This window comes from Acanthochromis polyacanthus, chromosome 12, assembly GCF_021347895.1.
Source record: "Acanthochromis polyacanthus isolate Apoly-LR-REF ecotype Palm Island chromosome 12, KAUST_Apoly_ChrSc, whole genome shotgun sequence".
NCBI classification, from domain to species: Eukaryota; Metazoa; Chordata; class Actinopteri; family Pomacentridae; genus Acanthochromis; species Acanthochromis polyacanthus.
This window is the reverse complement of record NC_067124.1, coordinates 40577766-40592877: the sequence shown is the minus strand read 5'-3', so window position 1 is coordinate 40592877 and position 15112 is coordinate 40577766. Positions and strand designations below refer to the sequence as shown.

The window sequence follows — 15112 nt, the reverse complement described above, 5'->3', positions numbered from 1 at the left end:
TGAAATAGTTCAAATTCATCCTCATAAGGGCGCTTATTTAATGTTTTACAACTAATTAATGCTTCAACTGGTGAACGTGGGACAGATTAATGGAAAACAACTAATTAAAGCTTCAACTGGTCAACGTGGGACAGATTAATGGAAAACAACTAATTAAAGCTTCAACTGGTGAACGTGGGACAGATTAATGGAAAACAACTAATTAAAGCTTCAACTGGTCAACGTGGGACAGATTAATGGAAAACAACTAATTAAAGCTTCGACTGGTTTGGTAAATTCTCAACATTAAACATATTTCTGTCGAGTTCCTGTCATGTTGGAGTCATTTTGTGAAGTCTTGAGACCGTTTTTAACACATTTGTAACGTATTTTGTTTGTTTGTTGTTTTGAGTCATTTTTGGGAAAAAAAAGAAAATTTTAAACTCATTTTGGACATGGCCTGTTGGGTTCGGCTCATTTAGGACAAATTAGAGTAACTTAGGACAGATTTCAAGTCATCTTGGACAAATTGTGAGTCATTTTGTAAAGCCTGGAGTCTGTTTTTAACAAATTTTTAACAGATTTTTTCTGATTTTTAGTTATTTTGGACAAATTTAGTGATTTTGGTTGTTATCAAGACAACAAGGAGAAATGTATGACATCAGCTCTTAAATGAAACTCATGAGCTATTTTTGTACTTATCCTTATATTTGTCCAAACAAATGACCCTTTCGTGGTACCAGGCATTAAAACGAACAAGAAACTGAAGAAAACAAGGGTGGTGTGATCATTTTTACATGACTGTAGATAGCTTCAGGCAGCAAAATGCAAAAAACAAACAGTGAAATAGTTCAAATTCATCCTCATAAGGATTCATATTTAATGTTTTTTGTCTCAGTTTATCTCAGAACAGAAACCCATCAGAGGATCAGACTTCAGTCTCTCGGCTGCAAACTGCAGTTTAGTGGTTCAACAATGATCCAGAATCAGTTCTTATTCCAGCAGTGTGGGTTAAAAAGTTCACAAGTGGAGTTTGGTCTCCCACAGGAATCCCTCTAGAGCGGTTTTATTGCTTCAACCTCCATTTTTCTTACGTATTCATACTCCTATAATAAAGTAAAGTTGTGCTGTAATCCAACGCTGGCAGCTCAGGAAGCGTTTGGTACTGAAACGGACGTCTGGCAGTGAACGGGTTCATTATGACACCTTTCAGAGAGTTTGTTCTGCTCAAATGCAAACAGAAAAACGTTTTAAACCCACAGGATGGAGGCAGGAAGCAGAAGAGCAGGAATGCTGAGCAAGAAAATGAGGAATATTAGAATACGGAGTGATTTAAACACCATGTAAACAGACAGGATATTATCTGGAGGCAACAGATAATTATCCAAACTTCTGGTTAATCTGTTGACTATTTTCAGGATTAATCAGCTGTTTGGTCTCTAAAAGGTCAGAAAATGGTGAAAACGTGGATCAGAGTTTCCTCAAATGTCTGGTTCAGTCCCAGATCTTCAGTTTACTGTCACAGAGGAAAGAAACCAGAAAAGATTCACATTTAGGAACCTGATTTAAATTGTGACGTATAAAATGTAATTATGGCGACAACTAACAACTAATTCATATTGTTGGGTTTTAACCTCAACACTTAAACTTGAAGGTCAGACAAAAAAAGACAAAAAACCACAAAAACAACACAAAATATTACAGATATGAGACACAAAATGACAAAAGCGAGACAAAATGACAAAAACTGAACACAAAATGATAAAAACGAGACACAAAATGACAAAAATTAGGCAAAATATTTTAAAAAATGACAAAAACAAGACAACATAACAAATATGAGAAACAAAACAACAAAAGAACAATCTAGTATTTTACTTTCTGATCCAAACAACTTGTCATGGTCTAGAAATTATTTTAAATTTATAGTTTTACTAATTTACAATCTGCAGTTAATGTCTTCTCTGTAATTTTTACACTTTGAGGGCCGGATTGGACCCTCTGGAGGACCACTTTTGGCCCACAGGCCTCATGTTGGACACTCCTGGTCTACAGCTTTTTAACTTTAATCCCTGTGGAGGCCAATAAATAAAAATATAATAACCAGTAGCTGTGATAATTAATCCCTACAGCTCTTCTCGTTTAATAAAGGAGGACTTATTAGATGTTCTCCTCCATCTAAAGTTAACTTCCTGTCGCCTCTCTGGATGTTCCGCTGATCTCTAACGTCTGGATTTTAAGTTCATGAGACTAATACACACAAACCGAACTAGAAAAGTAACATTCATGGAGCTACAACTCCTCCTGGATGAGAAAAGCCTCCTCTGGTGACCTCCTACCAGGTTCTCTCACCAGGAACCTCCTTGGAGCTGTGAGATGTTTGAAGTTCTCAGTCTGTCTTCTCTGCAGGTTTCTCCTTCTCCACCTTCTGCTCTCTCTTCCCTCCCTTCAGGACTTTCCCGCCTACGATGCAGCAGACGGCGACCACATGGATGACGAAGTAGATGGAGGTCCAGTAGGCGATGGTGCCGGAGGCATCCAGCAGCACGAAGCCCATGCACATGTAGTCATAGGCCCTCATCTTCAGGAACCAATGGACCCAGTCAAAGGCCTTCTGACCTCCTGGACCCAGTCTGGAACGGACCGCCGCCTCCATGGAGGACTCGGCAGCGATGCACAGCGGGATGGTGAGGAAGGAGAGGTAGTAGCCGGGGTGAAGGCCATGCCAGTAGGCGCTGATGAACATGGTCCACCCAGCCCTGAGGAGACAGGAGGTCCACACGGGACAGATTAATGGAAAACAACTAATTAAAGCTTCGACTGGTCAACGTGGGACAGATTAATGGAAAACAACTAATTAAAGCTTCAACTGGTCAACGTGGGACAGATTAATGGAAAACAACTAATTAAAGCTTCAACTGGTCAACGTGGGACAGATTAATGGAAAACAACTAATTAAAGCTTCGACTGGTCAACGTGGGACAGATTAATGGAAAACAACTAATTAAAGCTTCAACTGGTCAACGTGGGACAGATTAATGGAAAACAACTAATTAAAGCTTCAACTGGTCAACGTGGGACAGATTAATGGAAAACAACTAATTAAAGCTTCAACTGGTCAACGTGGGACAGATTAATGGAAAACAACTAATTAAAGCTTCAACTGGTCAACGTGGGACAGATTAATGGAAAACAACTAATTAAAGCTTCGACTGGTCAACGTGGGACAGATTAATGGAAAACAACTAATTAAAGCTTCGACTGGTCAACGTGGGACAGATTAATGGAAAACAACTAATTAAAGCTTCAACTGGTCAACGTGGGACAGATTAATGGAAAACAACTAATTAAAGCTTCAACTGGTCAACGTGGGACAGATTAATGGAAAACAACTAATTAATACTGAAACTGGTTTGGTAAATTCTAAACATTAAACGTATTTCTGTCAAGCTCCTGTCATGTTGGAGTCATTTTGTGAAGTCTTGAGACCGTTTTTAACACATCTGTAACGTATTTTGTCTGTTTGTTATTTTGAGTAATTTTTGGGGAAAAAAAAAAAGAAGAAAATTTTAAACTCATTTTGGACATGGCCTGTTGGGTTCGGCTCATTTAGGACAAATTAGAGTAACTTAGGACAGATTTCAAGTCATCTTGGACAAATTTTGAGTCGTTTTGTGAAGTCTGGAGTCTGTTTTTAACAAATTTTTAACATATTTTGTCTGATTTTCAGTCATTTTGGACAAATTTCGAGGGATTTTGGCCACATTTTGACTTATTGTCCGTCCATCCATCCGTTCACATTACTCAAAAACAGACTAATGGCGTCACTGTAACCATGACAACCAGTGACGACAACCAGTTGATTGTCATCCTACTACAAATCCACCTCTGAGGAATTATCAGGACTTATCCATCAGAAATGATCCAAGGAACAACTGATTAAACTGTGGGGGTGTTTCTGAGTCCCATCAATTCCTGCTACATATTTAGGTCACATGATCCGGTATCTGTACATAACGTGCACATGCAGAACACACTCCTGTGCTCAGGTCATTGTGTTTGTGGGTACATCTATAGTAAATGGACACATTCTATGTCGCTGTGATTTCTGATCATCAATAACTAACAAACTAATGCTGCATTTCTGACATATGGGGGAATGAGCAGCCTTGGAGGAGGACTGCAGCAGCTCCTCTGAAGCCTGCTCTGGTAGCTGCTGTGATCTCCACGTACCTGAGGGTGTAGGCCCTGAAGGGGGCATTGGGGTAAATGTAGTGATGCAGCCACCACTGGACCGTCATGTTCCAGTAACGCATCCCATGTCGCACCTTCACGCAGAAGTCAGTGTTGTAGCAGTCGATGTTCTGGATGGTTCTGAAGTCGTAGTTCTCTTCAGCAGACGGATCAGGACTGGAGGAGAACAAAAACAGTCAACAACAGAATGCTATTTCATGTACGTACATGCACCACTTTCAGCCATCTTTTCACGGTTGGATTCTCTATTTTTTATCCCATTTGCTCCGTTTTCCTGTACTGGATCTTTTTGATGCATTCAGACAGCTGGTGTTTGTACTGATTCATTCTATGTTGTGTTTTTTTTCCAGTTGTTTAGACTGACTGACCTTCTGTTGTTCAGTGAGTAATTGTCATTTTATAAATAAAGTTGAACTGAATGAGGAACCTGTAGCTGACGGTGGGTCCTCCTCCGGGTTTGGAAAGAGCTTTTTCTGGGTAGCAGCCCAGACCAGCGCTGATAAGTCCGGCTTCAGCTCCACACCAGGCGGCGTAGAACCGCATCCTGAACACGAAGAACACGGCGACCATGTAGAAGAACCTGCAGATGATGAAACACAGAGAATGTCATTCCATCTGAGTCCTAGAGACAGAAGACGTCTCTGAGTTCTCTCCTTCTTCATGCTGAGCTGCAGGACTTTAAAAAGAACCACAGTGAATAAAATGAAACAGAATTTATAAACACTAGAACCTGTCTGGGATTCAGAGGATTAACCATGACCTGATCTGAACTCATCTGGATCATTCTGGACACATCTGGTCATTTTAAACTTTTTTGATCATTTTGAAGTACCTGTTGATGAATTTCTGTAATTAGAGACAAGTTTCATGTCATTTTGGACATTTTTTTTGTCATTTTAAGCAGATTATGGACAAATCTTGTCATTTTAAACTGGTTTCATGTCATGTTAGATTAGTTGTTTGTCATTCTAAGTTCTATTTTATCATTTTAAACTAATTTTGAATCATTTTAGACAAGTTTCATGTCATTTAAGACAAATTATTTATCATAAAAGCAAAGATACATTTCTGGAAAAAAGTCACTTTAGATGGAATTTCAACATTTAAAGCAATTAAAAGTCATTTTTGGACAAATTTCTGTCATTTCAGACACATTTTTTTTCCATTTTTAGCAAATTCTGGACAAATCCTGCCTTTTTAAATTAGTTTTGACGAATATTTGATCATTTTTAATTAATTTTGGATTTCTTGGAATTCCAGGCAAGTTTCGTGTCACTTTACACAATTTTTTTTGTCATTTTAAGACAATTTATCATAAAAGCAAAGACAAATTTCAGGAAAAAGTCCCTTTAGACAGTATTTTGTGGACAAATTTCTGTCATTTTAAACAACTTTCACTTCATTTAAGACACATTTTTATGATTTTAAACAAATGATGAGCGATTTCGGACAAAGTTTGGAGAACGTTATGAGACATTTTGCCCAATATTTTTACATTTTAAGCAAAGTTTGAGTCATTTTAAACATATTTTCTGTCATTCTAACTGACAGAAGACATCTCTGAGTTCTACTTCATGATATTTAATACCTGAAGAAAAAGTTATGATCCAGGAACTCCTCCATGCGGACGTAGTTCAGTGGAAAGAGCGCGTTGACGGCCAGGAATAAAGCTCCGTAGACGGGAACCAGCTTCAGACGCTGCAGACATGGAGTCCAGCCGGGCAGAGACAGCGGACTGGGCTGCTTCAACCAGTCCACGTAGGTTTGGAACCGGAAGAACGGACCTTCAGGTGGATGGAGGGACGAGACAGAGGAGGAAACGAGGCGGTAAGACGATGGCAAGAGGAAAGAAAACGGAGAATCAGGATAATGTGAGACAGAAACAGGGACGTTGGAGGACGGTGTGGTGGAAGTCCAACAGGAAAAGAAAAAGAGGGCAACCGGAATAAACAGAAGGAATAATGAAAACCGTGTGAACTCACGATGTCGCACATGAAGCAGGAAGTGAGACAAAGAGAGACAACAGTTACAATCCATGCAAAACCAAATTAACATCAGCAGCAACAACTCGAGGAACACAAATACCCAGTTTCAGGTTAGATTTCTAAGAAAACGACAAAATCCGAAATAAAACGACAAAAATGAGACACAAAACGACAAAAAGAGCACAGAAAATAAAAACGAGAAAGAAAACAAAAACGAGACGCAAAAGGTTAAAAACAAGAAACAAAATGTCAAAAACGAGACAGAAAACGATCAAAAATAAGAAATAAAATGACAAAAACAACACACAAAACTACCAAAGCAAGACACAAAATGACCAACTCAAGACATAAAACGACAAAAAGAGCACAGAAAATGACAAAAACGAGAAAGAAAACAAAAACGAGACACAAAACGACCAAAACAAAACAGAAAATGACAAAAACGACACAAAACGATAAAGGCGCATCAGCACCCAGTTTCAGGTTTGGTTTAGAACTCACCGGTCATTAAACCCAAATAACAGTAACTATAGGACAGAATGTCGTAGACCGATGGCTCCTGAGACAAACCACCGATGACCGGAGACTTGGAGAAGGAGCTCACTTCCTGTTTCTTCTCCACGTGGAAACTCTTCACCTCGTTGGCCAGACTCACCAGCTGACGCAAGAAACACACAAAAACGCATCAGACCGAGAGATTTCACCGTTTGGTTTCTGATTTGAGTGACTCTTTGGTGACTTTTTATAGAAAACATGCTTTTAAAAATGTCTTTAGGGGTCCAGAAGGTTTATAAAATCCAGAATGAAGAGCTGCTCTGTTTTTTACCAGTTCTAGTTGATGCAACTGGTCCATTTGTTGGTTAATTTTAGAATAAAACGGGTAGAATGAAGAGATTTGATGAAATATCTCAAATGTTTGGCTCAGATTTGGTAGTTTCTTGACAGCTGTTGAATCTTTGTGGTTCTACAGTCGTACCTTCAGCGTGAGGATCAGCTGGATGGCGTTGGCAAAAGGTGTCGGTTTGGGCAGACCGAACCAATCAACTAAACGGAAGAAGAGGAGGTAGACGAAGGTCCAGCTGAGGCTCAGAGCCGGGGCATGTCTGGGAATAAAAAACAACATGTATGAGCAGGTTAAGAGGGTTATTTTAAAAATATATCCCCATAAAACGTAACTGTAAAAAACATAAATGATGCATGTGCAATATCCTCAACAGCATCAGTTCCTCCAGATCGTCCAGCACCAGAACGTCCGATTTGACGGAGAACCGATGTTTTTTTTAAATATTTGTTACAGTTCTCAGCTCGTTCTGACCTCTGTGCTCACAGTGGATGTCTGAATAAAGTTTTAAAAGCCGTTCATCCCTCACCGCCAGCTGCTCTTTATGATGATCCACGTCCCGATCACCGTCACCAGGGAATGGAGAGCGTGAATGTTGCAGGTTGCCACGGTGACGGAGAGGCCCAGTAGGAGAGCTGCTCCCTGCTTCACCGGCGGACCTGAAGCAATGGAGAAATGACAGCTAATCCACCAACAGCTGTCAACCGGAGCTACAGAAAAACTACCGGACGCAGCAGGACGACCTGATAAATCTGTTCCATGTGTTGCTGCTGCAGAGACAAGCATGGAGGTGGTGGTATCATCATACTATCAGTTTGACTGACTCAAGTCTGAGACAGAAAGACGACAAATCTACTACATTTGTCCATCATTTTGACTTTGTTCTTCAGGTTCTTATGGGTCTAAGTCAGGACTTTGGGGAGACCAGTCTACAACCTTCATTCTAGAACCTTCATTCCAGCCTGATGGAACCATTTCTTTACCACGTCTGATGTGTGTTCGGCTCATTGTTTTGTTGAAACATCCAACTGTGTCCAAGATCAACCTTCTGCTGATGGTTTTAGGTTTTAATCCTCCTTCTTCATTATTCCATTTACTTTGTGTGAAGCTCCATTTCCACAGAGCATGATACTGCCACCACCATGCTTTGTGGTAGGTTTGGTGTTCTTGGGGTTAAAAAGAATCCAAGACAGTTCTAAACTAGTCCTCACAAAGTCTAAAACCGGGACCAAAATCAGAGCTAAACCAAAAATCAGGACGACATATAACCAGCAAGAGAAACGATTGACAACAGGCCTAACATGAGATTAAACTAAAGCTCAAACCCTGAACATTAAAGGATTAACACATCATTCATCGTCTCCCTAAACGTCAGATTAAACATCACGGATTCCTGACAGAAGTCTCAGCAGACTTTCACTAGATTCATCCCTTCAAAGAACCTTTCTTTAGATAATTAACTAAACATATCCTCAACCCGACTAAAATACTCACTGAGGTGACGGAAGAGGAATCCGACGGGGATGGAGGCAACAAGATACCCCAAATACACCGCCTCATCGGGAATCTTCATCTCTCTGCTGGAACAGAAGTGAAGAAGTGATTTCTTGGTTTAGGTGTGGTCAGTGAAATTGAACTCCAAAAACGTGATGATTCATGATTTAACGGGGGGGGGCAATTACTTTTTCCACATAGGTTTTTAGGTTTGGATAGCTTTTTACCCGTAAAACATTAAATCTTCATTTAAAAACTGCATTTTGTGTTAACTTTGGTAATCTTTGTCTCATATTTCTATAGTTTGATGGTCTCAAACATTTAAATGAGGGAAATATTTAAAAAATATATCTGAGGGAAGGCAATGCAAGTGTAAGATCACATCCTGTTGCCATATTACCTTTTCCAGAGTTACACACAAAGCGTGAAGGCTGGTGATTTGTGTTAATGAGTAAATCTAAGCAGAAATGTGTACAGACGAGTTTTATTTATCCACTGAGGAAAAAAAAATCAACATTTCAGATATTTATCCTACATCTAGATTAGCAAACCTTTTCAGTCAACAGGTTAGTAAGGATTAGTTTTTTACCTTGCTGACATGTTTCCGTCTGCAGTCCTCCTCAGAGCATCATCTGACTAAGATAAGGACAAAATGAACAAAATCAGTACCAGACATTTAGGTTTGACAAAGTTCAGCTACGATCTGTTCCATCACTGCACATTTCTGTTAATCCTGGTAACTGAAACCTACAGTAGAGTTAAATTAGACAAGATGAGTCATTTTGGACACATTTCCAGGGATTTTGGCCACATGTTGAGTCAGTTTTGGAAAATTCTGAACATTTTTGAACTAATTTTGGACTCTGGGTTCGGGTCATTTAGGACAAACTAGAGTAATGTTGGACAGATTTCAAGTCCTCCTGGAGGATGTCTGGTATTGTAGACATTTAACTCATTTTAGACTTTTCTTTCCTTTTTAATTAGAGTAATTTAGAGACATTTTGAGTCATTTTGGAATAAATTGTCTGATATTCTGGACATTTGTAACTCATTTTGAACTTTTCATGCCTTGTTTTGGACAAATTTCAAGTCATTTTGGACTAATTTTTGAAAAAAAATGTGTGGTATTTTTGAACTTTTCTTTCCTTGTTTGGGATATAATTAAAATAATTTAGAGACATTTCGAGTAATTTTGGAAGAAAATATGAAATTCACTTCGTGTATGTTCTTCTTTAAGGTGCTATACAAATAAAGTTACCATTATTAATAAAATGTCAGAAAACATTTATGCATATTTAAACATTTTATTGCTACCTGAGTCTTTAATTGTTTCTTTGCTGCAGGTTAGAACACGCTATGATTAAAGTTACACGTGCTTTTACTTGGAATGAGGTACTTTCACAGGGTAGCAGTGGTACTTTTAGCTAAATAAGGCAACAACTACGATAAAATCTGAGTCAATTTCACAACATCGTCTCAGAATCAGGAACTGCTCCCAAAAAAGGCAATTTCCGGTAAGGCGTGTGTGAGAACACCTTGTTAACAAACCGCTGCTTCTCCTCACAGGTAAAAATGACAATAGGTTCATTTATTTGGAACTTTAAACTGGCTCTGAAAATCACTAAAAATGTGGCTAATCGCAGTGACAACATCCCGTTAGTCCAGTTTGCTCTTACTGTTAGGTAACAGTTTTATTTACCGCTACTAGCCGGTGGACAGCTATGCTAACGTTAGCACCGGCGGAACAAACTAACAGCCATCCGGTGCACAAGCAAGCGTCAATACTTACCTTTATATCGCGTTAAAACACCGCATTTACCGACTTGTGTCTCCCGATAGAGCCCGGACCACCTCAACTAGCAGCGAGTAGCTGAAGCTAACTCCCCATTCGCGTCTACCGCTACTTCACAACTTCCTGTTTGATGACGCAACGACGCAGAGCGGGACTGTTCCGACTGCAGGGGTGACGGACTGTACCACTGTGTGTTTTAACGGTTAAGTCCGAAATCATCAATAATACATTTTATTCGTAATGCACTTTTCATGTAAGCAAAAATCTCAAAGTGCTACATTAAAGATATTAAAGGATAAAAACAAAACAAGCAGGTAAAATATGAATTTCAGGGACACTTTTCATTTAAAGAATTATTAAAAAGAAAGGCCTTTTTAAAAGTCATCCACTGTTGAGCTCTCAAAATTACTTTCATGACACAGAATTTAGATTTTTCAATTAAATATCTGACAAAAACAAATGAAAATACAGCCAGACCTTGTGTTAGAAAAGTTAATATTTTAATACTGAAGCAGTTTTTCCACTGAAAAAGTCACATCCAAAATTATTCATACTGACATAATTGTGACATTTTTAGAAACTGCGTCTTTCATTGCATTCCAGAAGGCGCTCTCAGTGTTCCAGTACATTATAAACTGAGAAGTGCTGCTAGTGAGACCAAAGCAAACCCAACATTCTAACACAAATAAGCATTAAACTCTAGCAGATTAAATGGGAAGAAATGAAAGGAAACGACTCCATTCTGTGGTCAAACCTTTTTTTATTTATTTTATTTAGAATTCAGACAGAACAGGAAGCATGAAAACACCCCCTACACAACCTCCTTCTTAATCCTCCTCCTCATCGTCGGCTCCTCCGGCTCCGCCCTGGCCCTTCTTGGCGTTCTTTCTCTTGACGCGTCCCGGGCGTCCGCCGCCGTACGGAGACCTCAGGGAGAAGTCGATGTGCTTCTGACTGTCCAGGCGAACCACGAAGGACGGGATGTTCACCACCTGCTTACGCACACTGTAGAAACAAAACACAAGGACGGACTTTAGAAAACGTCAGTGGCTTTAACACGCTGTCAGAATTAGCCAGATTCCAGCACATTACACCCTCTCAATTCTACTCTAAAAATAAAGAATGACTGGATTTACAGCTTCCACACAGTCCCTGAACGCATCATGAGTGTCTTTTTGTCTCATTTTTGTCATTTTGCTGTTTGTCATTTTGTGTCTCATGTTTGTCGTTTTGTCATTTTCTCTCGTTTTTGTTGTGTTGTGAAAAATGACAAAAGCTAAATGGATTCTGCAAAAAAACAAAATAAATTGTGTGGTCCTTTGAGTAACCAGAGACTCAGATGTGACCAAAAATCACGTGACAAAACTTCTGAACCTTCAGGTGAACTGCAGGCAGGTAACAGATCACCTGAGGCATCCAGTAGCCCTTCTTTTATAGACACTGATTCTAGTTTCATGTCAAACTGAACCAAGGACATCTGAGTTCTCTTTTTCTAGTCATGGTTGAATGTTTTTATCTTTCCATTATATTGCATTATTAGAAACTACCAGGAGTTCAGAGGGTTAATGTGAAGCATTATCTACTGCAGGCTTCATTGACGAGGAATTCATGACACCACAGTCAGTCTGACGGTGAATCTTAAATCATCAGCCTCAGTGTTTCCTACATCAGCGCTACGAGGTGGAATGAACGCCACTATTGCCCGAGGTGCAATCCCCCACGCCTTACCTGGCAGCACCGGTCTGAGCCCTCGGCGGCAGGATTGGCTCTGGGCAATGTCTACGACAAGGTATACGGCTTTGATACCGAATTGACCTTGGTGAAAGGTTAAACTGATCGGGCTGGCGATCCTCTGATGGAAGAGGAAGCATCGACAGTTTCTGGTGAGTCCCTCCACTCTAACCGACCCTCAGTCACCGAGGTTTGTTTCTCCGGCGTCTTACCGGATGTGCCTCTGGCGGATCAGGACGCGGGCGTGATGGATGCTCTTGGCGAGTCCCAGCTTGAAGACCTGCGTCTGCAGCCTCCTCTCCAAGAAGTCTTCAACCTTCAGACCCAGGATGTAATCCAGCTTCATCTTACCCTCGTCCAGCACTCCGATCCTCACCAGACGCCTGAGCAAAGCGTTACCTGGGAAACCACACAGGAGCCATTTATAACCCCAAACATACGTACGTACGGTTTATGGATGTGTTAGTGAAGCGGCAGTATTGGCCTCATTGACGAGGAATTCTTGACACCACAGTGAAGTCTGACGGTTTATAATTAAATCATCGGCCAACATTAACTTATTTCTTTACTGAACGTACCTTCAAACAGACGCTTGGGGTCCTTCTCGTCCAGAGTGAGCAGCTCTCTGGCAGCTTTACGGATCTTGGCCAGAGTGAACTTCACCCTCCACACCTCACGCTTGTTCCTCAGTCCATACTCGCCTGGAAACGAAGAGGAACGGAGTTAATTAAAGCTGCAACACAGAACGCCTTCTTCATGTTGCACTGTTAGGTTAATTAAATCACAACTCACCAATGAGTTTCAACTCCTGGTCGAGACGGGACTTCTCGAAGGGACGGCGGGGGGTGACATACGTCTTACGACAAACCCAACTCCTGGCAACGGGCATGGCGGCTTAAAGTGCCTGAAAAGACCAAGACGTAACATTAGCATTAATTAACAGAATGAAATGCATTATTCAGGCATCACTACAGTAAAATGGCACTTATGAACTTATTCCAGCCTAATACAACTTTTATGAATTCATACGCAAAAACTACCAACCAACCAAATACTACATCTGTGGGATTTTAGAGCCCTGATAAAGACATCACCACTTGATCTTGCCCTAAAATTCAACAAATTCACAATTTCTTAAGATCGACAAGTGCAATTTACAAATAAGAACTACATTTACATTTAATTAAATAAAACACTGATGCTTCAACCTAAATATTATGTTCTCTAGATATTAAATGAGCATGCTTGCTTTGGGACGAACTGCAAAAATAATTCAGGTCATCATTTTTCTGTTTCCCGAAACTATTAAAAAAAAAAACCAGTAACTTTACTTCACTTTTTCAGTTAGCTCGGTGTCTAAACGACAAGCTAGCATCTGTACCGTCACCGTGCAATAAATGAGGGTCTTAGACACGACAATAATAATGTACATGCAAGGTAATTAAGCGACAACATCGTTATTCCTAAATAATATCCCTTAAATGTGGTTTTAAGTACATGAATCGTGTATTTTTCATCCATACGAGTAGGCCGCACCACGTTGTTCTGCGCAACAAGCTAACGTTAGCTTTGCCACGCTAACGATTTCTCTTAAAAAATGAGCAACAAAATGTTCCGCATCTGGTTTAAAAGACAAACACTAAAGTTTAATCTTATTTACAACCAATATTTGTACCTGTAAAGGTCTGAAAGTGTTGAATTTGTGTTGTGTTGGAGGGTGAGGCCGTGGGACGTACCTGTCTCGCTCAGGCTCGCGTAGTAAAGAGGACGTTAAAGGAAGTAAGCACTTATTTATAGCGCCTGCGCAAAGACTACAAATCCCATGATGCCGTTCACCGCCGGAGCGGAAGTGAGGCTGCGGGGTTTGTCGCCTTCTGCTGGTCAAACAGAAAACAACTTCAAAAATAAGACGCAAAATGACCAATAAGAGACAAAACTGTCCCAAAACAAAACAACAAAAAATAGACACAAAATAAAACAGAAAACAACATAAAACAACAAAAATGAGGCAAAAATGACTAGTAAAAGACGAAACTGTCCCAAAACAAACAGAAAACAACAGAAATGAGACAAAAATATCAATAAGAGACAAACTATCATAAACGGACAGAAAACAATCAAAATGTGACGTGAAATGACCAAAATAAAACAGAAAACAACAAAAAACAAGAAAAATGTGACGCGGCATGACCATTAAGAGACACATTAGACAAAAAAGTATCAAAAATGAGACACAAAAAGGATGTAAAAAGGGACAGAGAACAACCAAAATGAGACACAAAATGACCAAAATTCAACAGAAAACAACACAAAACTAGAAATAAAGACTCGCAATCACACACTTTGAGTAATCTTGGATAAATTTGAGTCACTTTGTGCAGCTGATAGTAGTTTTAGACAAATTTTGTGCCATTTGAGACAAGATTTGAAGAATTTGGGAAACGCTTTTACTTACGTTGGGCACATTTCAAATCATTCTGGACAATTTCAGTCATTTTGGACATTCTTAACTGACTTTGCTCACATTTAGAGCCATTTTCTTACAATTTGGAGCTTCTGAAACATTTTAGGAGCTCTGATTGGTGCTACCATGACTCCTTCAAGACCTTCTGGGATAGTCGCCTACATATCCCATCATGCCTTTCATCACCTGAAAGGAAGTGAACCTGTTTGGTTTGTCGCCCTCTGGTGGTCAAACAGGAAACACCAGCTGAAAACACAGAAAGTTCCAAAGTGCAGACAGCACTTGTACCAGTCTGTGGTCGTATTAAAGCCTCAGAACGTTTAATGAACGTACAGGTAGACGTCCTGCTCTGGTCTGGACAGTCTGTCCTGGTGTTGACAGACAGATAGATGTTCCAGAGGGGGAGAGAGGGAGTAAAGGTGGTAAACTCTGGGAGAAGGACACCAGAGACTATTTATAAAACTCTGAAAGGGGAGCCTGAACATGTGTTTCTGTCCGTCAGGCTGAAACTCCGGCTCATGGACTCAGTTTCTCTTTCACCGCTCTGGATCCTGTCTTTCCTGGACGAGGAC

General features: G+C 40.1%; 2 protein-coding genes across 4 annotated transcripts; both read right to left on the bottom strand.

The window, feature by feature from the left end:
• Window positions 1-829: 829 nt before the first annotated feature.
• On the bottom strand, window positions 830-10495 carry mboat7 (membrane bound O-acyltransferase domain containing 7). 3 transcript variants are annotated; one of them, XM_051956755.1, is made up of 11 exons: window positions 10343-10495; window positions 9143-9189; window positions 8554-8639; window positions 7589-7718; window positions 7195-7321; window positions 6720-6876; window positions 5822-6017; window positions 4661-4813; window positions 4213-4389; window positions 2332-2738; window positions 830-1495 (listed from the first exon to the last, which is right to left on the bottom strand). In XM_051956755.1, the coding sequence occupies exons 2-10, from the start codon at window positions 9151-9153 to the stop codon at window positions 2369-2371; spliced, it is 1407 nt and encodes a 468-aa protein (XP_051812715.1). In that variant the 5' UTR covers window positions 9154-9189; window positions 10343-10495; the 3' UTR covers window positions 830-1495; window positions 2332-2368. The 3 variants fall into 3 exon arrangements, with proteins under 3 accessions (XP_051812715.1, XP_022055386.2, XP_022055387.2); XM_022199694.2 differs by having other exon boundaries at window positions 830-2738; window positions 10343-10494; XM_022199695.2 differs by having other exon boundaries at window positions 830-2738; window positions 8554-8636; window positions 10343-10494.
• Window positions 10496-11085: 590 nt separating this feature from the next.
• Window positions 11086-13927, bottom strand: rps9 (ribosomal protein S9). The gene is made up of 5 exons (XM_022199696.2): window positions 13813-13927; window positions 12869-12980; window positions 12655-12777; window positions 12289-12475; window positions 11086-11350 (listed from the first exon to the last, which is right to left on the bottom strand). The coding sequence occupies exons 2-5, from the start codon at window positions 12963-12965 to the stop codon at window positions 11173-11175; spliced, it is 585 nt and encodes a 194-aa protein (XP_022055388.1). The 5' UTR covers window positions 12966-12980; window positions 13813-13927; the 3' UTR covers window positions 11086-11172.
• Between the last annotated feature and the right edge of the window lie 1185 nt (window positions 13928-15112).